General features: G+C 52.9%; 2 protein-coding genes across 13 annotated transcripts in view; both read left to right on the top strand.

Annotated features, from left to right (window-relative positions):
- Positions 1-17,262, top strand: part of CEP250 (centrosomal protein 250) — a 188,415-nt gene extending 171,153 nt beyond the window's left edge. For 10 of the 11 annotated variants that reach the window (XM_075901435.2, XM_075901440.2, XM_075901441.2 and 7 more), the window contains 3 exons: positions 12,079-12,192; positions 12,311-12,358; positions 16,217-17,262. In XM_075901435.2, coding sequence (XP_075757550.2) covers positions 12,079-12,192; positions 12,311-12,358; positions 16,217-16,510 — 456 coding nt within the window. In that variant the 3' untranslated portion in view covers positions 16,511-17,262. The remainder of the gene's footprint in view (positions 1-12,078; positions 12,193-12,310; positions 12,359-16,216) is intronic. The other variant, XM_075901442.2, reaches the window with a different exon arrangement.
- A 5,606-nt stretch (positions 17,263-22,868) lies between these two features.
- Positions 22,869-23,684, top strand: part of LOC102448900 (arf-GAP with SH3 domain, ANK repeat and PH domain-containing protein 1-like) — a 103,315-nt gene continuing 102,499 nt past the window's right edge. Inside the window, exon 1 of one of the 2 annotated variants that reach the window (XM_075901428.2) lies at positions 22,869-22,930. The gene's annotated coding sequence lies outside the window, so the exon portion shown is untranslated. The remainder of the gene's footprint in view (positions 22,931-23,684) is intronic. The other variant, XM_075901426.2, reaches the window with a different exon arrangement.

The following is a 23,684-nucleotide window of genomic DNA, read 5'->3' on the forward strand; positions in this document are numbered from 1 at the left end:
TGCCCATCCCTCTCTCTGGCATTGTCTGCCCATTCCCCATGCAATTTGGCACCTCCTGCCCATTACACTCACATACATTAACTCCAATACCAGCTCCGCTTACCCTAGGGCCATGGTCACCAACCGGTCGCTCGCGAGCTACTGGTCGATCTCGAGGCCTCGACCAGTCGCTTGCGAGGTGTCCTGTCAGCCCCGCCCCCATTTCCCTCCCACCCCCCAGAAGCCTCACTACTTACCTTGAGAGAAGACGGAGGTAGTGTCGGCTTCCGGCGCGCGGGGGTTTGGCCCCGGGGCTTCCTGGCGCGGGGAGGGGGTTGGCGCTGGGACAAGCACCCGCGGGGCTTCCCTGCGCTGATGGGGAGGTTGGCCCCCTGGGCAGGCGCGCACAAGGCTTTCCTACACGGGGGGATTGGCCCTGGGGCAGGCGCGCGGGGCTTCCCTGCATGGAGAGGGGAGATGGCCTTGGGGCAGGCGCGTGCGTGGGGCTTGGCCCCCTGGGCAGGCACGCGAGGCTGCCCTGCACGAGGGGGGTGGGGGGGTTCGCCCCGGGGAAGGTGAGCGCGCACACGGGGCTTCACTGCGCGGGGAGATTTGGCCCCGGGGTAAGCGCGCGGGGCTTCCCTGCACGGGTGGGGGGGGGGTCGACCCCCGGGCAGGCGTGCGCGGCTTCCCTGCGCGCGGGTGGGGGGGTTGACCCCCGGGCAGGCGCGCGCAGCTTCCCTGCGCGCGGGTGGGGGGGTTGACCCCCGGGCAGGCGCGCGCAGCTTCCCTGCGCAGGTGGGGGGGGTCGACCCCCGGGCAGGCGCGCACGGCTTCCCTGCATGGGTGGGGGGGTCGGCCTTGTGGGCAGGCGCGCGCGCAGGGCTTCCCTGGAGGGGGGGGTGTTAGCCCCAAGGCAGGCACGTGCTGGTTTCCGGGGGAGGGGAATGCTGGGAGGAGGGAGATGCAGGGGACTCTCTGCCTCCACTGGCATCCCACTCCCCTGTCCCCACTCTCCTGTCCCCAACTACAGAACTCTGTCCCCACTCCCCGAACTCTGTCCCCACTCGCGTCCCCACTCCCCGAACTCTGTCCCCACTCGCGTCCCCACTCTCCGAACTCTGTCCCCACTCCCGTCCCCACTCTCCGAACTCTGTCCCCACTGGCACTCTGTCCCCTGCTGCAGAATCCTGTCCTCTGCCCTCCCAGCACCCTGCCCCCTCTCTCCTGCCCCCAGCCACAGTACTCTGTCTCCACAAAATGTATAATTATAAATGCTTCATTTTAGATTTAAATAGCATGAATAAAAAACAGACCATTTATTTCATAACTATAAACACGTGATTTTAATTGTATGTATCGCATAATTTAAAAATAAACTGTTTATCAGAGTGTGTAAGTAAGGGCTGGGGATAGCAAGTGATGGACAGGAGGAGAATAGAGAGGGCGGGGCTTCAAGGAAGGGGCGGGGCGGTAGATCTTTGCCTGTTCTGAGATTTAAAAAGTGATCTTAGGTGTAAAAAGGTTGGAGACTACTGCCCTAGGGTAAAGCCCTTTCTGCCTCCTTTCCCTCTCGCCTGCCACCACTTGAAAGTAACTGCTTCTGATGGAGAACCTTTTCTGCCCCCGGTACTCCATGTTCTTTGAGTGACTGTTCATGTCCATCCACATTAGATGTGTGTATTTTCTGCATGCAGGAGTTCAGGAAGATTGTCCCTGAGTAGTATCCATAGGGGAATGACTCTAGCAATCCCTGGAGTGGTACTCTCGTGGGTCTGTATAAGGGGGACTGCACGCTTCCCCCACTCTTCCTTCCTTCTTGCCACCAGTGATAGTACAACAGAACTGCTATGGCCTTGGCCAGTTTTGTTCTCCACTCATTTTGTGAATGCAGTACTTTTCTTGTATACGTTTCTACATAGCTTTTATTACTTAGCGTTATAGTTTTAGTAATAGTTTGTAGTTGTCTCAACAGACAAACAGAGAGAGACATTTAACTTAGGGCTCTTCTAATAAAGTCAGCACTAAGTCCAGCACTAGAGCAGAGGACAGCCTCAGCTTTGAGCACCATGGCATTGGTGTGCAGTGCCCCAGGATTACCATCTTCACACTGGCACTGTTACCCCTAATCTGCTCCAATCAAGAAGGCATCAGTGAGGGGATGAACTCCAATATCCTGTAAGGGAAAGGACAAGTTGGGAAGAGAGCTAATACCCATGATGGATGGCTCATCAACTTCATCTGGGAATCAGGGCCCAACCTCAAGTAGAGAGACCCAGCTGCAGGTGCCATTAACCCTGGAGGTCTTGCGGGTGGAACAGGATATACAGACCTTACTGGTGCCAGTGGCACTGACATTGGTGGCATTATGGTCCTTGGGCAAGCCCAAGTTTGGCTTTTTTCAGGGTCTCCTCCAGGGCCTCATTCACTGTCTAAGGGACCATCCCGCCAGTGCTGTCCCATGAAAAGCCTTCAGACCTTGGACATGGGGAGGCAGGCTTTGTGAATGCCCTTTAAGTTCCCCCACTTCTGGGTGCTAAGGGCAGGAGATGGGGTGATGCTCTTTAGAACTGTGGTGCAGACCAGTCAAGGCATATATCTGCAGGCTTGGGCATCAGGACAAACCCCCTGCATCTCAGAGACCTCAGTACTGCTCTTGGGACCAATGAGGCGAACAGTTACGCCAATACCAGCCCCCCATCAAGCAGATTGTCATGGTCTCAACAGTCCTTGGGCTGCTACACTTGCTCTAGCTCCCAGTCCTGTGCAGTGGTCCTGGTACCCAGCAAGTGATGACAGGCATCGGTCTGCCTCCCCCCAGTGATCTCTGAGATCCCATGGCAGAGACTCACTTCACTCAGGGTACGTCTAGACTACATGCCTCTGGCGACAGAGGCTTGTAGATTAGACTACCCAGCATAGAAAAATGAAGCGGTGATTTAAATAATCGCCGCTTCATTTAAATTTACATGGCTGCCGCGCTGAGCCGATCAGCTGTTTGTCGGCTCAGTGCGGTAGTCTGGATGTTCCGCAGTCAACATTATGTCACCAGAGGCATGTAGTCTAGACGTACCCTCAGAGAGATCCTCCTGTGCTATCAGTATTCACCACTGTGTAGGAGTCAGAGAGAGACCTTCCTGCTCCTGGTCTCTGCACAGTGAATGTGTGGCCTAGAAAGCTGGTACTGAGCAGGGCTCCTTGCCACTGGCTGAGGTGCCAGTGCCAACAGTGCCATCCTCATCTTCAGCACTGTGCCTTCCCATATGGCCACAGAGAAATGGCGGGTATCCTGGTACCACTGGAACCCATGCAGGTTCATTCAACCATCTAAGGCTGCCCCAAGGTTTCAGGTGTGCCTGAGAAACCATCAGTCTCAGTGTCCTGGCCCACACCAAGCGGGTGTAATTCTCTAATGGAGGAATGCTCCCAAATCCAGGAGGCTCTAGAAGGTCAGCAATTCTCCCCATAGATGTGGGAGGGCGCAACTCACGGCACTGGCATCATCCTTGCCCTCCTTGGACAAGGCCATCATGAGTTCCCTCACCAAGTGCAGCAAGATAATGCAAAGCTACACCAAGCCTCTAATCTGGGGCTGCATGCAGAGGAGCTCGAGGTATCCACCAGCTTCCTATTTGATGTAATGAACTTCCCTGCTCTGGTCCTGGTGGCTTTACTCCTGTATGAGGGGGTTTGAAAATCACAAATGCCCTCTGCAAACCCCCTTGTCCTCACTACCCTTTTCTAAGAGTGCTGAACAGAAATACTTTGTTCTTTGGTGGTGGGTGTACAATTATTCATGGCCCTTCGCAGGCACAAAGACTCTGAGAAATTAGATTTGTTTGTGTGAAATATTTATTCATCCTCTGGCCTCCCGTTGTGGGTGGTCAAACACCAAGACTTCCTTGGCCACTACAATAATGGTAGACCATAGCCAAATTTGAGGAATCACTTTCTGATGGCTTCAGACAAGAGATTAAGGTGATTCTGGAGTAGGGCATGGCTGCTGCTATAGTGGCCCTTGGTATGGTTTTAGATGTGGCAACTCTGCAGAATACACAATGACATCTGCTATATGTATAAGTACAAATGAAATTTAATGTGGATAAGTGTAAAGTAATGCACATCGGGAAAAATAACCCCAACTATACGTACAGTATGATGGGGGCTAATTTGGCTACGACAAATCAGGAAAGAGATCTTGGAGTTATCGTGGACAGTTCTCTGAAAACTTCCACGCAGTGTGCAGCGGCGGTCAAAAGGCAAATAGGATGCTAGGAATTATTAGGAAAGTGATAGAAAATAAGACCCAGAATATCTTACTGCCCCTGTATAAAATTATGGTATGCCCACATCTTGAATACTGTGTACAGATGTGGTCTCCTCACCTCAAAAAAGATATTGTGGCCTTGGAAAGGGTTCAGAAAAGGGCAACTAAAATGATTAGGGGTTTGGAACGGCTCCCATATGAGGAGAGGTTAAAGCGACTGGGACTTTTCAGTTTAGAAAAGAGGAGACCGAGGGGGGATATGATAGAGGTCTATAAAATCATGAGTGGTGTGGAGAGGGCAGATAAAGAAAAGTTATTTATTAGTTCCCTATATAGAAGAACTAGAGGACACCAAATGAAATTAATGGGTAGCAGGTTTAAAACTAATAAAAGAAAGTTCTTCTTCACACAGCATGTAGTCAACCTGTGGAACTCCTTGCCAGAGGAGGCTGTGAAGGCTAGGACTATAACAGAGTTTAAAGAGAAGCTAGATAATTTCATGGAGGTTAGGTCCATAAAAGGCTATTAGCCAGGGGATAAAATGGTGTCCTTGGCCTCTGTCTGTCAGAGGCTGGAGAGGGATGGCAGGAGACAAATCGCTTGATCATTGTCTTCGGTCCACCCTCTCTGGGGCACCTGGTGCTGGCCACTGTCGGTAGACAGGATACTGGGCTAGATGGACCTTTGGTCTGACCCAGTACAGCCATTCTTATGTTCTTATGTACATAAGAATGGCCATATTGGGTCAGACCAAAGATCCAGCTAACCCAGTATTTTGTCTTCTAACAGTGGCCAATGCCAGATGCCCTAGAGGGAATTAACAGAACAGGTAATCATCAAGTGGTCCCTCTCCATCCCAGCCTCTAACAAACAGAGGTTAGAGACACCAGTCCTACGAATGCTAGCTAATAGCCATGAATTGCCTAACCTCCATGAATTTTTCTAGTTCTTTTTTGAACCCTGGCAAAGTCCTGGTTCTCACAACATCCTCTGGCAATGTGTTAGACATCCTGGCTGCTCCTCTTCCACCTGTCTTCAGAGACTCACTAGTCAATGTAAGACTTTCCTTTTGATGGACATGCTCTGTTTGCAAAGCAAATGAAAACCAACTACACAGGCTTAAGGACTCCCACGCTGCTCTAAAAATTGTAAGTCAATATGTCCCTGTCCTGGGCTGGAAAAGGTTACAGCCCCAACACCCTCTGACTCGGGAGCCAATTGCATTAGGAGCCACCTGCATAAAAACCAGGGGCTTACAAGCACCAGTTGAGTCAACCACCCCCCTTGGGCCCATTGGCCTCGACCCTTTTCAAGCAGGGAGCTAAGAAATCATTTTGAGGTTGTGCCCAAGGGTGACACACTGGACTTTCCCGTGGAACCAGTTTCCCCTTTGTTTGGCAGCCACCTCTACCTTTTCTTTCTGCCATAGTGTCAGACTGCTGGATCCTGAACAGAATCTCACAGGGTTATACCTCTCAGATCCTTTCCACCTCCACCCACTTCCCTCTCTTTGCCTCTTTCAGGGACCTTTCTCATGAGTGTCTCTTTGTGCAGTAGGGGCTGTGACCGAGGGCAATAGATGAAGTTATGCCAGAGTATTGAAACAGGGCAGTCTGTTCCTGAAATTTCCTAATCCCGAAGGCCAAGGGAATCCTTTGTCCCATCCCAAATCCGTGAGACCTCAGTGATACTTAAGAAAGATCAAATTCCATTTTATTTTATAGTGGGTTCCACACACTACAGCTGTGTCTAGACTGGCACGATTTTCCGGAAATGCTTTTAACGGAAAAGTTTTCCGTTAAAAGCATTTTCGGAAAAGAGCGTCTAGTTTGGCACGTATGCTTTTCCGCAAAAGCACTTTTTGCAGAAAAATGTCCATGCCAATCTAGACGCGCTTTTCCGCAAAAAAGCCCCGATCGCCATTTTCGCGATAGGGGCTTTTTTTGCGGAAAACAAATCTGAGCTGTCTGCACTGGCCCTTTTGTGCAAAAGTTTTGCACAAAAGGACTTTTGTCTGAACGGGAGCAGCATAGTATTTCCGCAAGAAGCACTGATTTCTTACAGTAGGAAGTCAGTGCTTTTGCGGAAATTCAAGTGGCCAGTCTAGACACAGCCTACAAGTTTATGGTCCTCCTGTTTGGCCTGGTTACTACTCTAAGGGTCTTTATCAAGTGCATGGTGTGAGTCATGGACTACTTCAGACACTGAGGTATCCAGATTTAGCCAGACCTCGATAACTGGCTGGTCAAAGGCAGCCCTAGAACACAGATACAATATGTCACTGAAATCCTCCTAGCCGCAGGCCAGTCCTTGCGTTTCATAGTCATCTACACAAAGTCCATGTTAGTACTGGTTCAAAGGATAGTAGAGCAGTGCTTGACTCAACCTTGGGTGCTAGTAAAGCAATGATTTCCCATTTGGATCACCTCTTGCAAACAGCCTGCTATGAGCTCGCAAAGTTCCCACTGCCACTGTTTGTCCACGCCCTTCAATCAGGGCTCAGGCATCTTCAGCAGTTTTCCTGGAACATGTAGCAATCCAGGACATGTGTAGAGTAAAGATAAAAAAGAGACAAAACTTGGGTTATTTTGATTGCCCAGTATGGCCTCACCTACACTGGTTCAGCATGCTCATGAACATGTGCCCTTCCTGGCCCCTTCCCAACCAACCAGACCTGCTATGACAAGACCACAGTCTGTTCCTGCACCCCACCCTTGAGTTCTGCATCTCTTGGCATAGGTGCTCCATGGTTGGCCCTGGAGGAATCTATCTGTTTGGAGGAAGTCCAATAGGTCCTTATAGAAAACAGAAAGGCAACTGTGAGGCTCATGTACCCGGCCAAGTGGAGGAGATTCTCCCACTGGGTGTCGGAGCGCAGTATCTTCCCCTCATGTTCTACAGCACAATCTATACTGGACTACCTGCTGCAGCTCAGAAATCAGAATCTGGTGCATTCCTCCATCAGAGTGCATCTTACAGCCATCTCCACATTCCATGAGCTGGTCCAAGGGCAGACTGTGTTCTCCTATGATAGGATAGACAGATTCCTAAAGGCCCTCAAGTGGCTCTACCTGCATCTACCCTGTCTCTCAGGGTATGTCTACACTAGAAAGTTAGTTCGAACTAACGGACGTTAGTTCGAACTAACTTTCCTAGGCGCTACACTAGCGCTCCGTTAGTTCGAACTTAATTCGAACTAACGGAGCGCTTAGTTCGAACTAGGTAAACCTCATTTTACGAGGACTAACGCCTAGTTCGAACTAGCTAGTTCGAACTAAGGGCTGTGTAGCCCTTTAGTTCGAACTAGTGGGAGGCTAAGGCTTCCCAGGTTTCCCTGGTGGCCACTCTGGCCAACACCAGGGAAACTCTATTGCCCCCCTCCCGGCCCCGGAGCCCTTAAAGGGCCACGGGCTGGCTACTCACTTTGTGCCAGTTGCAAGGCTGCAAGCACCCGTGCCTGCACAGCCTGCACCTGCCACAGGATGAGCCAGCCATCCGAGGGCTCCCAGCCCTCCACTGCTCCCCACGACCAGCCTGGCGGCTCCCGGGAGCCTGCCCGGGGGCGCAAAAGGCGGGCGCCCGCCTGGTCAAGTGCGGAGATCGTGGACCTCATCGAGGTTTGGGGGGAAGCCTCAAATGTCCACGATCTCCGCACTAGCCACCGGAACGCGGCCGTCTACGGACGCATGGCTGCCAGCCTGGCCGCCAGGGGCCACCAGCGCAGCCGGGAGCAGGTGCGCTGCAAGATTAAAGACTTGCGGCAGTCCTACTCCTGGGCCTGCCTGCCAGGGGCTGACCCGGAGGCCTGCCCCCACTTCCATGCCCTGGACCGCATCCTGGGGCCTCATGCCGTCCCTGCCCCCCGGGACGTGATTGACCCCGGGGCAGAGGGACCGCTCCTGGAGACGGAGGAGGAGGAGGAGGGCTCTGAGAGCCAGGAGCCTGCCGCCAGCCTTCCCAGGACCTGGGACCCCCGAGGCACCCCACAGAGCCGCTCGCCTGCATCATCAGAGGCCGGGGAGGCGTCCACCTGTGAGTACCCTCGTGTTCCCCTTATGTGTACGGGGGGCTGGGGCGAGAGGGAGCCCCGGGACCGTGCGCCTGGGCCTTGCCCACCACGGAGCAGCAGCTGGGGATCCTGCAGGGGCCCTGGCCTTGCAGAGGGGAGCTGGGTTTCACACACCTGGGCCCCTGGGGTCATTGACCGCTGGTCTTCTTGCACCACAGCTGCAGCACCGGGGCCTGCAGGGCGCACCACACCGCCTGCAGCAGCCGCCCGCGCCCGGGCAAGCAGGACAGCCAGGAACCAGGAGGACTACCAGAGGCGGCATCTCCGGTTCCTGGACCGACAGCTCCGTCTCCAGGACCACTGGGTCCAGGAGGACCTCAGGCTGCGCCAGAGGAGTCTGGAGGCCCTGGAGGAGCAGGGCCGTGCCCTGCGAGGCCACCTCCAGAGCCTGCTGGACCGCTTCCCATTTCCTCCTCCCCCCCCTCTTGCTCCCCCTCTTGCTCCCCCTCTTGCTCCCCCTGCTCCTCCTGCTTCCGCTCCTGCTTCCTCCACACCCCCTGTCCTCTCTGCCCCCCCCTCCACAACCATTCCCCACCGACGCCCCCGGACCCGCAGTGTGGCGAGACGGGAGAGGCAGCCGGACTCCCACCCCTGAGCTTTCCTTTCCCTTCCTCCCTTCCCTCCCCTCCCCTTCCAGCTCCCTCATCCCCGGTTTCCCCCTCCCTTCTCCCACCTTCATTCCTCCCTCCCCCACCCCAGTTCTGTGAAATAAACAGACGTTTTTGTTGGAAAAACAGGTGTCTTTATTTGACAGTAGGTAGGGAGGGGAAAGGGGAAGGGGGGGGTAGGGTGGAAGAAGGCCCCGGTGGGGCATGCAGGGAGAGGTCAGTCCTCCTCCTCCTCCACCTGGAAGCTCTCCCGCAGGGCTTCCCGGATCCGGATGGCCCCCCGCTGGGCTTCCCGGACGGCGGCGGTGCGGGGCTGACCGTAGTGTCCAGCCATGCGGTCAGCCTCAGCCATCCAGGCTGGCAAGAAAGCCTCCCCCTTCCGCTCACACAAATTGTGGAGCACACAACATGCCGCCACCACGGGAGGGATGTTGTGCTCGGCCAGGTCCAGACGGGTGAGGAGGCATCGAAAGCGGGCTTTCAGTCGCCCGAAGGCCCCCTCTACCACGATGCGGGCCCTGCTCAGCCTGTTATTGAAGGCCTGGCGGGAGGGATTGAGGTGCCCCGTGTAGGGCTTCATGAGCCACGGCTGCAGTGGGTAGGCGGCATCCCCCACCAGGCAGACGGGCATGTCCACGTCCCCGACCCTGATGTGGCGGTCGGGGAAGAAGGTCCCGTCCTGCAGCCGCTGGCACACGGAGGAGTTCCGGTACACCCGTGCGTCGTGTGCTTTGCCGGACCAGCCCACATTTATGTCCGTGAACTGTCCCCGGTGGTCACACACGGCCTGCAGGATGACGGAGAAGTACCCCTTGCGGTTCACGTACCGGGACGCCTGGTGTTCCGGAGCACGGATGGGGATGTGCGTCCCGTCGATGGCCCCCCCGCAGTTGGGGAAGCCGAGGGCGCCGAATCCCCGGATGACGGCGTCCGGGTCGGCGAGGCGGACCACCCTGCGGAGCAGCACCCGGTTGATGGCCTTGACCACCTGCGGAGAGAGACACAGCAAAGCGTCAATCAGTGGGGCGCCCGGGTGGCTGGGAGCGTGCGTGCCCTGGCAGTGCCCCGCGCCCCACTCCCGGAAGCAACCCCCCTGGCGGCGTGTAGTACGGCCGGGACAGCCCGACCCCTCCGGTGCGGGGCGCTTTCGCCTCCTCCCGCCCCCCCCTTTGTCCCTGGGGCGGCCCATCCCCTCCTCGCAGCCCCCCTCCCCCCCGGCTCGGTGGCCGACGAGCGCCGTACCTGCATGAGCACTGCTCCGACAGTGGATCTCCCCACGCCGAACTGGTTCCCGACGGATCGGTAGCTGTCCGGCGTGGAGAGCTTCCAGAGGGCGATGGCCACCCGCTTCTGGAGGGGGATGGCGGGCCTCATGCGAGTGTCCCTTCTTTGCAGGGCAGGGGCGAGCCACTCGCAGAGCTCCAGGAAGGTGTCCCTCCTCATCCTAAAGTTCTGGGTCCACTGTCGGTCGTCCCAGCGCTCCAGGACGATGCGGTCCCACCAGTCGCTGCTGGTGTCCAGACGCCAGATGCGGCGGGGCACGCCGGTGCCGGGGCGCCGCCGCGGCTCCTCCACGGCCCCCAGGGCGGCCAGGCGGAGAGGCAGGGGGCTGACGTTCCCCAGGTGGTGCCAGGCAGCCTCGAGCCATTGCTGGCAGGCTTGCAGCAGCAAGTCCAGAACGTGCACCAGAAGGTGCAGGGCGAGCCGTGGCTCCATGTTGCCACCTGCGGCAGTCCCCCCCGAAGGGAAGCACCGACACAGACAGGCACAGAGACCAACGCTTTGCTGTCCCTCGGCGAGGTTGGCAAGCAAGCAGGAAAAGCTGAGAACCGGCTGTCCAGGGGGGGTCCCTTTAAGCACGAGCCTCAGATAGCCTCAGACAGCAGCCACACAAAGCAACTGCTGACCTGATGCCCTGCCAGAACCGGTTTCAGCTGCCCTTAAATGCCCCCCTGCGTCCAATCAGTGTGGACGCGCTAGTTCGAACTAGCAAAACGCTAGTTCGAACTAGTTTTTAGTTCTAGATGCGCTAGTTCGAACTAGCTTAGTTCGAATTAACTAATTCGAACTAAGTAGTTCGAACTAGCGCTGTAGTGTAGACGTACCCTCAGTGACTCACTGGGCCACCCATCAAGTCACTGGTATCCAGTTCCCTTTCCTACTTGTCCTGGAAGCTTACATTCCTAGTGGCAGCAACGTCGGTGAGATGAGTCCTGGAGATCAGGGCTCTGAGCTCTGAACTATCTTACGGAATCTTCTACAAAGACAGGGTCCAACTGTGGCCTCACTCAGTTTTCCTGCTAAAGGTGGTTTCTGCTATGAAAGCGGGACATATTCCAGCTTGTGTTCTGCCCCAAGCCTCACAAGCTGGCAGAGGAGACACATCTTTACATCCTGGACATCTGGAGGTTTTGCCTTTTACCTGGAGTATACCAAGCCCTTCTGCAGGTCAATGCAGCATTTTGTCCCTACTGCTGATAGGATGAAGGGCTTTTCAGTTTCTTTGTGGAGAATTCCCATTTGGATCACCTTTTGCGTACAGCTTGCTATGAGCTCACAAAGTTCCCGCTGCCACTGTTCGTCCACACCCTTCAACCAGGGTTCAGGCATCTTCGGCAGGTTTCCTGGAACATGCACCAATCCAGGACATCTGTAGAGCCGCAACGTGGTTCTCGGTCCACACATCCATGTCTTGCTATGCCATCACTCAGCAAGCAAGAGACAATGCTGGGTTTAGCAGAGTTGTATTACATTCCATGCGGCCATGAACTACTATGTGTCTCCATGGGCACTGCTTAGAGTCGCCTAATATGGAATGGTCACAAGTAAGCACTCAAAGATGGAGGTAGTTGCCTGTTTGGTAATTCGGAGTTTCTGGCAAGAAGGAACCGAGGTTCAGGGGAATACATGTAGTGCCTCTTATATCATGCTAAGAGGGTGCCACACCAGGGGTCGCCAAAGCCACTCCCCTTTGGATACTGCCGAGGTCAAAACTTCCAGTACCAATGCATGTGGCAAGCACACACCCCTAAAGTGGAATGAACATGAGCAACACATCTTGAAGAACACCAGTTACCAAATAGGTACCAGTCCTATTGTTAGCTTGTTGCTCCCTGGCAAACTGCTGTGACCTTTTCTGTGTGTCCTGTGTGCAGGTGGAGTGTGAGCGCAAGAGGCTGAAGAGGGGCCATCCTGACCCCTCACTGTCAGATGCCTGTGAACATCCTATTATTGACTCTGGGCAGAATAAGGCTCCGACTTCAGGACAGGTCTGAACTGAGCATATCGCTCCTCAAAATTCTGCTTGTACTGGCTTAGCTCTAGTCTAGTCCTGCCTCAAGAAAGCTGAGAACTAAACACCTTTTTTTTAATTTATTTTCTTCCCAGGAGGAGGCCCGGACTTTGCGTAGGCGACTTGCTGAGTTGCAGAAGCAGGTTAGGAGTAGAAAACCTTTCATCCAGATGGTCACCTCTGCACCAGTGTGGCACAGCAGTGTAGAAACTAGAAATGGGGGGTTGGGAAAGGCATGGTTCTGAGGGGTGTCATGGCCCTGGAGCACTGGGTGCCATGCTAGGCCTCAGGGAGGAGCAGCACTGAGGGAACTCGGCGCCAGGAAAGGAGCAGCTGTGAATGGTGTTAGTGCTTTGCTGGGCAGAGCTTTGAGGTCACTCAAAGCACTTGGCTCCCACGCCAAGCATGGCATGGCGGTAAAACTACCAGGTGCTGAGGCAACAAGTAAGAGTGCCACTCGCTGGGGGGTAGTACAAGGGTGCCTAATTGGGGGAGCTGCTGAGAGAAGGTAATAGCACAAGGGTGCTGAACGGGGGGGAGACACCACTGTGATGGGGTGGTAGCACTGCGGTTGTTGAACGGGGGGATGCTGCTGGGAGGGGAATGTAGCTAGGGAGGTAAAATTCCAATTAATCAGTTAATTGGTTAAATGTTAGGTTAACCTAACGTTTAACCAATTAACCAGGATCCCTGGCCCAGAGCTAGGGCTGCTGCTGCCGCTGGCACCAGGAGGCTCCTGGCCCCAGGGCCAAAAAGCGGCCGCTGGTAGTCCTCTGTGGGTAACAGGCTGCTCCCAGGCACCATTTAACCAGTACCTGATAAACGTCAGCAAATAAGGGTAATGCTTACCAGTTAAGCAGTTACCCGCTCACATCCCTAGTTGCAGCACTGTGGTTGTAGCAGGGATGGGGTTGTAGCACTGGAGTGCCAAGCGGGGCGGGGGTGCCTCTGGGAGGGGGTTGTAATGCTGGGGGAGTTGATGTAGGAAGGGGCTGTAGCATTGGGGTGCTGTGCGTGGGGGTCAACACTGGGAGGGAGGTGTAGCACGAGTGCTGAGTGGAGGGGCTATGGGGGCACATGGCATGGCTGTGATAGGGCTGGTCACGTTGGAGTGGGACATGACTGAGCAGACTGATAACACTGGTTCACTTGAGCTGTGAGGGGCCTGGTAGAATGGGGGTGAGGCAGAGCTGTGAGAGGGCCAGTAGCGCTGGGGCAGTAGGTGGAGCACCGCTCTGAGGAGGTTGGTAGCACTGGTGGGGACAAGGCTGGACTATGAGGGGCTAGTAGCACAGGGGGTGGGGCAAGGCCAGGCTGTGAGGGGACCTGTAGCACTCGTGCGCTTGGTGTGGCATGGCTGCAGGCTTTGAAGGTTGTCATGGAGCTACAGGGAAAATGCTCTGGACTTGTCCCCTAAGAGCCCAGCCAGGACTCTGGTGCAGCACCTCCTCTCTGTCGCCAGGGCAAGAAGTTTACTCAGCACCGGCTTTGCTGGGTCTGAATTCTGAATATTCAGCACCCCTGTTCACTTCCTGCAGCTAGTCCACCCGGGCTGAGTTCCTGGGGAAACCAAAGGGCCCTGCAACCCAACTCTGCAGTCCAGTATGTGTCTCAGCCAGCATGTAGAACAGAAGGTTTAGTAGTTGACAGAGACTCAGTGTAGAACAGATCTTGGTAGCTTAGAAAACAGGAACATTCTTTCAAGTACATCTTGGGGAAACCCTGCACTCCTATCCATCCAAGACTGACCTGCTTCCAACTGCCTGGTCCCTGACACGCCTGTTACCCTTCTCTGGTCTGTCTTTGCTTCCTGAGCAACGTCACCTGGTTGCATGATCCCCCTCCTGGATCACAGCTTACAAAAGGCACAACTTATGTGCAGGCAGCTCAAGCCCCCTCACCTGCCATGAGGGTTTCAGCAAAAGCCACATACTGTTTCTACCATCTAGGCTTTGGGGCACTATGCAGAGAAACTGAGGCATACAGAGCATTCTTGCAAAATAGTAAAACTCATAAGTCAGCCCCATGCATCTGGCAGTTGGGGTCAGGACTCAACAGCCCACCCCAACAGGTGGGCTGGAGCAGTCCCCAACCAGGATCCCGCTTAGTTGATGATGAGGTATACACATGATTCTGGCCTATGCAGCGTTTGAGAACGGTACTGATTTATCACTGATATTCTGATTTTCCCACTAGACTTCAAATAACCAGGCACTGTGTTTCTCCTCCAGTTTGTAGCTGTTTTCTCCTTTATTGAGGGCAAGCTCCCGGCTGCAGGCAACGGGTGTTCCGAAGGAGGCAGGATTTGTGGGCATTTTAATCTCTTGGGCAAGCTAGTCTTATGGGTTTGGTTCAGCTTCCAAGAAAACACATGCTGCTGAGGTTGATAGTTGCATTGTTCTGAGGAATAGCTATTGTTGGAGGGCACGGTCTGCAGTGAGAGGAACAAGGGATTATCTCCTGGAGGGTTTTGAAGGGGAAGATAGAATCCTTGACCAGCCTGTATTCACTAAGAGGCAGTGCGCGTCAAGTACTCAAGAGAGATGCTGTCGGTGGCATCAGTGTGTTGGTGTCTGTTGTATTCCAGACCAATTGAAGGGCAAGATTCCTTGTACCAACAGAGCGGCAGCCTGGGAAACAGGGTTTGCCAGGTTTAAGAGAGGGTGTGGCAGGAGCTTGCTGTGATTCTTGGCCAGCACAAGAACTTCTAGAGTGCCACTGAAAACAGACCAAAGTTAAAGAAGCCCTGAAGTTCTGATTTCCACCAGGGTTCAGATTGGGATCCTGCTACATGAAGGTCAGGATGACATAAAGCTGTTGCTGTCCCTGAGCTCTGTTGCTAAGCGGTGCTCTGGTCACACAAGTAAAGACTCAAAAGTTTGGAAAGCTAAAGTTTATCAGCCTATACTCTGCCACCATGTGTGCTGGCCTTGCTTGCAGCTCTGTATTACATACCACTTGAATAATACTAGACAACAAGGAATGTGTTCAGACACATTTACGTGGTGTAGGAGTCTGTTAGGAATATTAAATATCGACTAATTGAATAGTTGATGCATTTTGCATAGACTATTTGATTAGTCGATAAGGCACCTCCTCCTTTAAAGGGCTGTTGCTACACTTCAAAGGTGAAAGCGCCACGTGGAGCCACTGCCTTGAAATGCTGCGAGGAGCCCGACACCGAGCTCCCTGCGACGTTTCAAAGTGGCAGTGCTGCGTGGAGCCCGGGTCAGCAGGGGACTCCCCAGCTGATCCTGGGTTTCACGCAGCGCTGCCGCTTTGAAATGCCACGTGTAGCCTGGGGATACCCCAGCTGGCCCCAGACATCACACAGTGTTTCAAAGCGGCAGCGCCGCATGGAGCCCAGGGTCTGGCCCCAAGCTCCAGTCAGTGCTGCCGCTGTGAAGTACCCCTCCTATTCCCCCCCTCCCTGCTGCATTTTCTGATAGAGGCGAGAAGGGAGAGCGGGGAGACTAATCGACTGGTCTGTTGACTATCCGATAAGTGTTTGCTTATCAGATAGTTGACTAGTCCTTCACATCCCTAGTCCAAATCCTATTTTCCAAAGTAATATATCCTTTGAAATTGCATTGCTTAGGTACTTGGCAATTGTACCATGTGTCATTTTTCTGTAGCCTTCGTTCCACATGTAATGTCTTATTGCTGAAATAGAGCATCTATGCTTAAGGAAAGTTGTGAGTTGTTAATACCTCAAGACCTTGCCTTATTTCTCCTGCTTGTGCCTCTCATACCTGTAAACCTTGACAGTTTCTCCCTCCCCCTCTTTCAAATTCCAAGTGCAGAGTGGACAGTGGGGATGACACTCTGGGTTATTCTGTTGTTTGCTCTTGGATGGCTCACATATATTATGTACAATTGGCAGTGCTTTGTAATGGGTCTGGGAAGTTGTTGTGTCCTGCTCATCCAGAAATGCTGCGGGTTCTGCGGGTGAATGTTGCAGAGTGGGCCGATTTGTTTGTGGTTTCTTTCTCTTCTTTCAGGTGTCTTTCCTGCAAACACAGCTGGTGTTGGAGCGGAAGCACAAGCAGGACTACATCAAGTGCTGTGCAAAGACCAGCCAAGATCTGTCAGGCCTGCACCAGGAGCTCTCTCACTCCTTAGCAGCTGTGGCTAGGGAGCCCAAGGCTGCTGTTCTAGAAGCAGAAACGCGGAAGCTGGATGAATCCCTGAACCACAGCTTGGCCTTACTGGCTCTAGAGTGGGATGGCCAATCTTCTGTGAAACACACTCTGAATTCCACACCCAGAGCAGCCCAGCAGAATGAGTTGAGGTAGCAGGGAGGAAGTGTCTTGGATCAACATTCAGCTAATGGGTCAAAGCAGGAGCAAGGTGCAAGGTCCAATCCTAAACATGGTTTGACAATGCCATTTTCTAAAAGTGCCACGAACAATAGACACTTGCCTATCTTGCAGAAGAGTTGCATCTGGCAGTGAAAAAGGTGGTGTTTATCCCTTCAAGAGCCAACCGTTCCATTTGCATGGGCCATACCCTCTCAGAGTCTAGCCTGCTTTCATAGCTGCATCTGAATATTAGTTCTCAGGAACACTGTATGGAACAAATCAGAGCATGGGTATTTCCCTTTCTTCACAGCCTGTATCCTGTGGAATGTCCTCAGAGTGTGTGGCGGGGCTAGTTCAGAGCAGAGATCTGTTGTGCAAAGTGAATTCATAGGCATGGGGTTGTGTTAGAGGCACAGGGACAGGTAGGCAGTAGTGTTCACCATGGAAACGTACCAGCAGGACCAGAGGCTGGAGCTGGTAGGGCTCAGAGATTGGAGGCCAGATGAATAAAGGCTCTAGGGTTGACTGGCAGCAGGAGACTGGTGGAATTTTCCTTTACTGAAGCGCACCATTGCTGCCTGCCCCAAAAATGTTGCTGTGTTACAGGGACTCCCCTGCCGCAGAGATTGCCTCCTGCTGCTAGGAGAACTGCTCCCAAAGGGCTATTGTGCTGTTTCCTTTTTAGTAAGCACTCCATTGGGATATGTATCTTCAGATTTTACAATAAATTTATTCCCCATGAAAAAGGGTTATTTTCTTCATTTCTTCTTTTCCCCTTATCAAAACCTCTTTCCCTGTGGCTCCAGTTCTAAAAATGTTTTACGTACATTATAGCAGTTTTCAAGTATCTAAAAGGGTCAGCTGTTTGGTGCCTGTGCTTCCCTCCTATAGCACAGGCAACAAACACAGGTACCACAAACTATTCATAGGAAAAAGCAGCTAAGGCACCTCTGAAAAACAAACCCCAAACACATAGCTTCAGAAGACAATAGATAGCTGAAGTGGAAATGGTGGAGTCTGGAAACTGGAGACTTGCTGGTGCAATTTATATAAAGCTGTGACAAGCAGTGGCAGCAAGGTCTGGCTACATCTGAAAGTTATACCAGTAGAGCTGTTGGCTAGGGGTTATTTTTACTAAGATAATTATTCTGATATAAGCTGCATTGTGGGTATAGTTCTGTTGACATAGTTAATACCTTTCCTGTATGGGAGCAACTATCTTATTTATGCCCAGAGCTCGACAAATAATGCAATCTACTCACCCATGGCGAGTAGACTGCAACCCGGAAGAGCCGGGTTCAGGCGATCTGCGCATGCCCTGTTTATGCCAATATAACTGTGTCCACACACTGCAGTGGTACAACATCCCTATGTGGACAGGCATTGGGGAAGATTTATTCGGCTTTGGTGAGGCCGCATCTGGAGTATTGTGTCCAGTTCTGGGCCCCCCACAACAAAAAGGATGTGGACGCATTGGAGAGGGTCCAGCAGAGGGCAACCAAAATGATTAGGGGGCTGGAGCACATGACCTATGAGGAGAGGCTGAGGGAGTCGGGTCTGTTTAGTCTGCAGAAGCAAAGAGTGGGGGGGGATTTGATAGCAGCCTTCAACTTCCTGAAGGGAGTTTCCAAAGAGGATGGAGAGAGGCTGTTCTCAGTAGTGACAGATGGCAGAACAAGGAGCAATGGTCTCAAGTTGTGGTGGGAGAGGTCCAGGTTGGATATTAGGAAAAACTATTTCACTAGGAGGGTGGTGAAGCACTGGAATGGGTTACCTACGGAAGTAGTGGAGTCTCCATCCCTAGAGGTGTTTAAGTCTCGGCTTGACAAAGCCCTGGCCGGGTTGATTTAGTTGGAATTGGTCCTGCCTAGAGCAGGGGGCTGGACTTGATGACCTTCTGAGGTCTCTTCCAGCTCTATTCTGAAATCCTGTTTGTAAGGTTTTTCATAGCTGCTGGAGCTACAAGTTTACTCTTTAAATTAATACTTAGATTTGGTCAAAGAAGATGGTCTTTGCCCTGTGGGAGAGTAGTGAGCAGGTGCATTTTCTAGCAGTGGATGACAGATCTTTTCAGAAGAGCTTAAGGATGTGCTAGTATAATTGAGTTCTTCCTCCCTCACTTATCCGTTCTGAAGTCATTCCTCTGAGATGAATAACTTGTCAAGCTGTAGCCAAAGAAAAAGTCCCAAGTGCTTAGTTGGGTCTGACTCAGATGCAATTTTTCCCTTGGTCCACAAGCAATAGAATTCACTGTCTAATGCAAGATGTGTGGGATTGCCACAGGATTACATCACTTTGCTGAGACCTGTTGCATAAAAGCCTCCATCTGAGCCATTACTTGATTTTATACATGGATTTCCTGGAAATACACTAAACTGTATGGTTCTGCCAACACATGACTTAGAGACTGACAAAAACCTCCTGCTAACTGAATTGCGGGTGGGGGAGGAGGGCAGTTGTCTTCTAAATCACTTCATTACTGATGATTTGTAAATTATTCTCTGAAGTGTTGTAATTGGTTCAGTTTCATTGCCTTTTAAACTCTGCAACTCCTTGTAATCTTTGTAAAAACTTGCAACTTTGTAACTTTTTGTAACTTTCATCCACTCTGCTTGTAACTTGCTCTAAACTTCATTCTCCCCTGAGATATGAATGTGGGTGTGTGAGTGGAGACTATTGTGTGTTTGGGATTACAAACTGCAAGGCTGAGCATGTTGAGCCATGTGGTGAGTCATCAGACCAATCAAGGAGACACTGCTGCTCTGAGACCTTGATCAAGGTAAGTCTGGGCATGCTCCTTAGGGTATGTCTACACTACAGCACTAATTCGAACTAACTAATTTGAATTAGCACATCCAGACTTAAAAACTAGTTCAAATTAGCGTTTTGCTAATTCGAACTAGCATGTCCACACTGAGTGGACCCTGAACCGAGGTTAAGGATGGCCGGAAGCAGTGCCGGCAGGGCATCAGGTTAGGACTTCGAGCGTGGAGCTGCTGTCTCAGGCTAGCCGAGGGCTGTGCTTAAAGGGACCCGACCCCCACCCCGGACAGACAGTTCTCAGGGGTTCCCCGCTTGCAAAGCAGTTGGAGTGCCCTGAGTGCCCACACTCGGCACATCACAGCACTCGGCCATCAGACTGGCTGCACTTGCCGCAGGCTGCCATCCGGGGAGGGGGGGGGTCAATCAAGGGGCTTCAGGAGAGCTTCCACCCCGAGGAGCCCGCAGAGCCAGCCCAGTCCTCCCCATTGGGGGCTCGTACCCCATTCCTCCCTCACCTCCTTCCACTTACCCCTCCCTAGCCCCCCTTCCTGATGTACAAAATAAAGGACAGGTGTGGTCAAAAATAGAAACTCTCTTTATTGAACAAAACTGGGGGAGACTGGGAAAAGGAGGTGGGAGAGGGGAAGAGAAAGGGGGGAGAGGGGAGGGCAACTACCATGATCAGGGGTTTGGAACAGGTCCCATATGAAGAGAGGCTAAAGAGACTGGAACTTTTAAGCTTAGAAAAGAGGAGGCTGAGGGGGGATATGATAGAGGTCTATAAAAGCATGAGTGGTGTGGAGAGGGTGCATAAAGAAAAGTTCTTCATTAGTTCCCATAATAGAAGGACTAGAGGACACCAAAGGAAATGAATGGGTAGCAGGCTTCAAACTAACAACAGAAAGTTGTTCTTCACAAAGCAAAGAGTCAACCTATGGAACTCCTTGCTGCAGGAGGCTGTGAAGGCTAGAACTAGAACAGAGTTTAAAGAGAAGTGAGATAAAGTGATGGAGGTTGGGTCCATGGAGTGGTATTAGCCAGGGGGTAGGAGTGGTGTCCCTGCCCAAAGTTTGTGGAAGGCTGGAGAGGGATGGCACGTGACAAATGGCTTGGTCACTGTCTTTGGTCCATCCTCTCCAGGGTCCCTAGGGTTGGCCGCTGTCGGCAGACAGGCTACTGGGCTAGATGGACCTTTGGTCTGACCCAGTACGGCCATTGTAAGCTCAGGGTCGGGGGTCTCAGTGGACCACCTTGATTTTCATGCACACCTGCTCCTGGGTGGCCAGGCTGGCAGCTCTTGTGCCCTAGACGGCCACTTTCCTGTGCCTAGTGTGGAGGTCGTGGACGAGGTCCACGATGTCCGCACTAGGCCACTTTCCTGTGCCTAGTGTGGAGGTCGTGGACAAGGTCCACGATGTCCGCACTAGACCAGGTGGGTGCCCGCCTCTTGCGGTCCCGGGCAAGCTCCTGGGAGCCGCCAGCCTGGTCTCAGGAAGAGGGGGAGGGCTGGGGGGCATCGGGTGGCTGGCTCGAGCCGTGCCAGGTGCAGGGTCTGCTAGCTGGGTGCTGGCAGGCTTGAACCTAGCACGGGCACCGTAACCAGCCCGTGCCCCTTTAAGGAGTCTGGGGCCGGGAGGGGAGCATAAGAGTTTCCCTGGTGTTGGCCAGAGTGGCCACCAGGGAAACCTGGGGAGGGCTAGCCTCCCACTAGTTCGAATTAAGGGGCTACACAGCCCTTAATTCGAACTAGTAAGTTCGAACTAGGCTTAGTCCTCGTGGAATGAGGTTTACCTAGTTCAAACTAAGCGCTCCGCTAGTTTGAATTAAGTTCGAACTAGCAGGGCACTAGTGTAGCGCCTATCAAAGTTAATTCGAACTAACGTCCGTTAGTTCGAATTAACTATGTAGTGTAGACATACCCCTAGTGACTAATATGGATAAGTCACAGGAGTTGTACAGAGGCAATAAAAGGAGAGAGCATGTGGCAGAAGCTCTCTTTCCTGACCAGCTCCCCAGCCATGATCAGCAGACTGACCCTCCAAAATCAACATGCCTTGGCTCCTTCTGCAACTCATATACCTGTGTAAGTGTGCGAGTGTCTGAGGGCAGGAATGAATGTGTGTGAATGAATGAAGGGGAATGTGTGTGTGAGAGAGAGAACTAGTTCCCCTTTAGTTTAAACCTTTAGTGGCAGCTCTGTCGTCTTTACTTTAACCATATAGTGCATTTAGTGGAGTGTTAATTCCTCAATCAATAATTCATACTAGTGTAACCCTGAGTGGTCTCCAGTGGGAATTTTTGGGTAACAAGACCTTCCAATGAGCCCTGAAAACTATGTTATGGAAAGTCATGATCATCTATCCAAAAGATTAAGCATGGTTCCTCCCCCGTTGCTCTTGTGTGAATCAAGCAATTCCCCGGTCTCCCTGGGAACTAGTGGGTCTGAAGGATCAAATAATGTGTGTGAAAGATCTGACTCCTGCCATTGGGCATGCACCAACCTTGGACTGGCAGGAAGAGGGAGAGATTCAGTTCCTTTCTATGTCAAAACATATTTCAATCTTTTCCAGCAGTTTTGCATTTTATTTTTACAAAACTACCTTTTATTTAATGATACGGTAACAGGATTGCACTCACCTCTCACAAGCACCCTGTGGCTGAGTGTGCATGTCTGCACTTATTGTTTATGGTGGTCTTTGGTGTTTCAGTCCTCCGGCTGAATCACCCACAGTCTGTGTGAAATAAAACAACCCTCTTCCAGGGTACAAGTCCAATTGGGGCCTCTCTCAGTGCCCTCTAATATCTCTTAGTTTATTCCCACTCTGAAATAGAGCAGTGCCCCAGGGCTTCTTCCTCTCAGGCCTTTCTAGCTCAAACCCTTTAGCTGGGTCACAATAGTCTAATTTCTCCCCTCCCATCCTCGGGATACTTCAAGATCCAGGCCACTTCCTCCAGTGACTGATGAGGGTTTGGGAGGTGACCTGCTCCCCTCAACTTCAGGTCCCAGCCCAGGGACCTTGTAGATCACAGATGTCTGCTGTGCGCTAAGTTCCTGGGCCATTTCCTCATAGCCCTGCACCATCTTCACCCTTATCTCAGGGCTCTGTTCTGTTTGCTGTGAGCTCTCCACTGAGTTCACTGCGGAACTGCCAGTCATCCATTCTTCACTCCTTGAGCTGCTCGCAGCAACTAACTTCTGCTCTGTTCTGCAGTTCCTTTTATATGGCCTTTGCCCTGATTGGCTGCTTCCCCTGCAACCACTCTAGCCTGCTTGGAGGATCTCTCTACTGCAGGCCTGGGCAAAATACGGCCCGCCAAGCCACCAGATCCGGCTTGCAGAGGCAGCAGTCTCCCCTGCTTGCCCCGCAGCCCCACCACGCTGTGCAGAAAAGGGCTCCGGTTCTGTTTTGAAACTGGAGGGGAGGGGGGAAGTTTTAGGAGCCACCCTGCCTTCCAGCACATACCTATTGGCCAGTTTCTGGCAGAAACCAGCCAATGCGAGCTGCTTGTTAGAATAACAGGCAGCTAAGAAGAATCACGCCCCCTCTCCCGGGCTCAGTTATTCATGAGCCCGGGAGAGGCAGGCAGGCAGGCAGGCTGGGAAACATTTTAAAGCTCTGCAGGCAGGCAGGCTAGTTTGGCAGCTGACAAGTAAGTCTCTTGCCCACAGCCTGCTTCTGGCATCCCGGCCCTTCCCCCCCCTCAACATACCCAAACCCTCTGTCCTTCTCTTACACCCATGCCCCCTCCCAGATCTGGCACCCCAAACTCCTACCCCAGATCACAGTCCCCTCCTACCCTAGGTCACATCCCAGACCCCTGCACTCCAGTCCCCTGCCCTAGTCACAACCGCCTGCTTCACCCTAACTCCCTCCCAGACTCGTCTCTCTCCTGCACCCCAGTCCCTTACCCCAAGCTCCCTTCTGCACCCAACCTCCATTCCAGACCCCACATCTTCATTAATATCATGGAAGAGTGCAGCCCTTGTCCACTTTCCAAAATCTTGGCGTGGTCCCCCCCAATCAAAAATGATTGCCCACCCCTACTCCAGCACATTTTCTCTCTTCCCTCAGGGCCTGGCCTGATGCATTCCCAGCAGGCAACCCAAGCACTGCTCAGAGGCCCCAGCTCTAGCAAGGAACCACACTTGCACTGGTCCTGCCCTCTTATATCAGCCTGCTGGGCTGCTTTCCACACAACTGCTCTAGGCCCTTTTCTGGGCATGTTTTAGCGGGGTCATAAAGCCTCCAGCAGGGGCCTCAGGGCCTCGTCCACCCTGTCATGTGGTGTCTGGTATGGAGGACAGAACTGGGTAGGAGGAAAGAACAGTTCAGTGAGTCTGACTGGGAGGGCAGCCTGGTCTATCTGTGAAGGGATGGGTCAGTGGGCTGCTGTCAGGGGATGT

This window comes from Pelodiscus sinensis, chromosome 17, assembly GCF_052426305.1.
Source record: "Pelodiscus sinensis isolate ZL-2025 chromosome 17, ASM5242630v1, whole genome shotgun sequence".
In the NCBI taxonomy this organism is placed as follows: Eukaryota; Metazoa; Chordata; order Testudines; family Trionychidae; genus Pelodiscus; species Pelodiscus sinensis.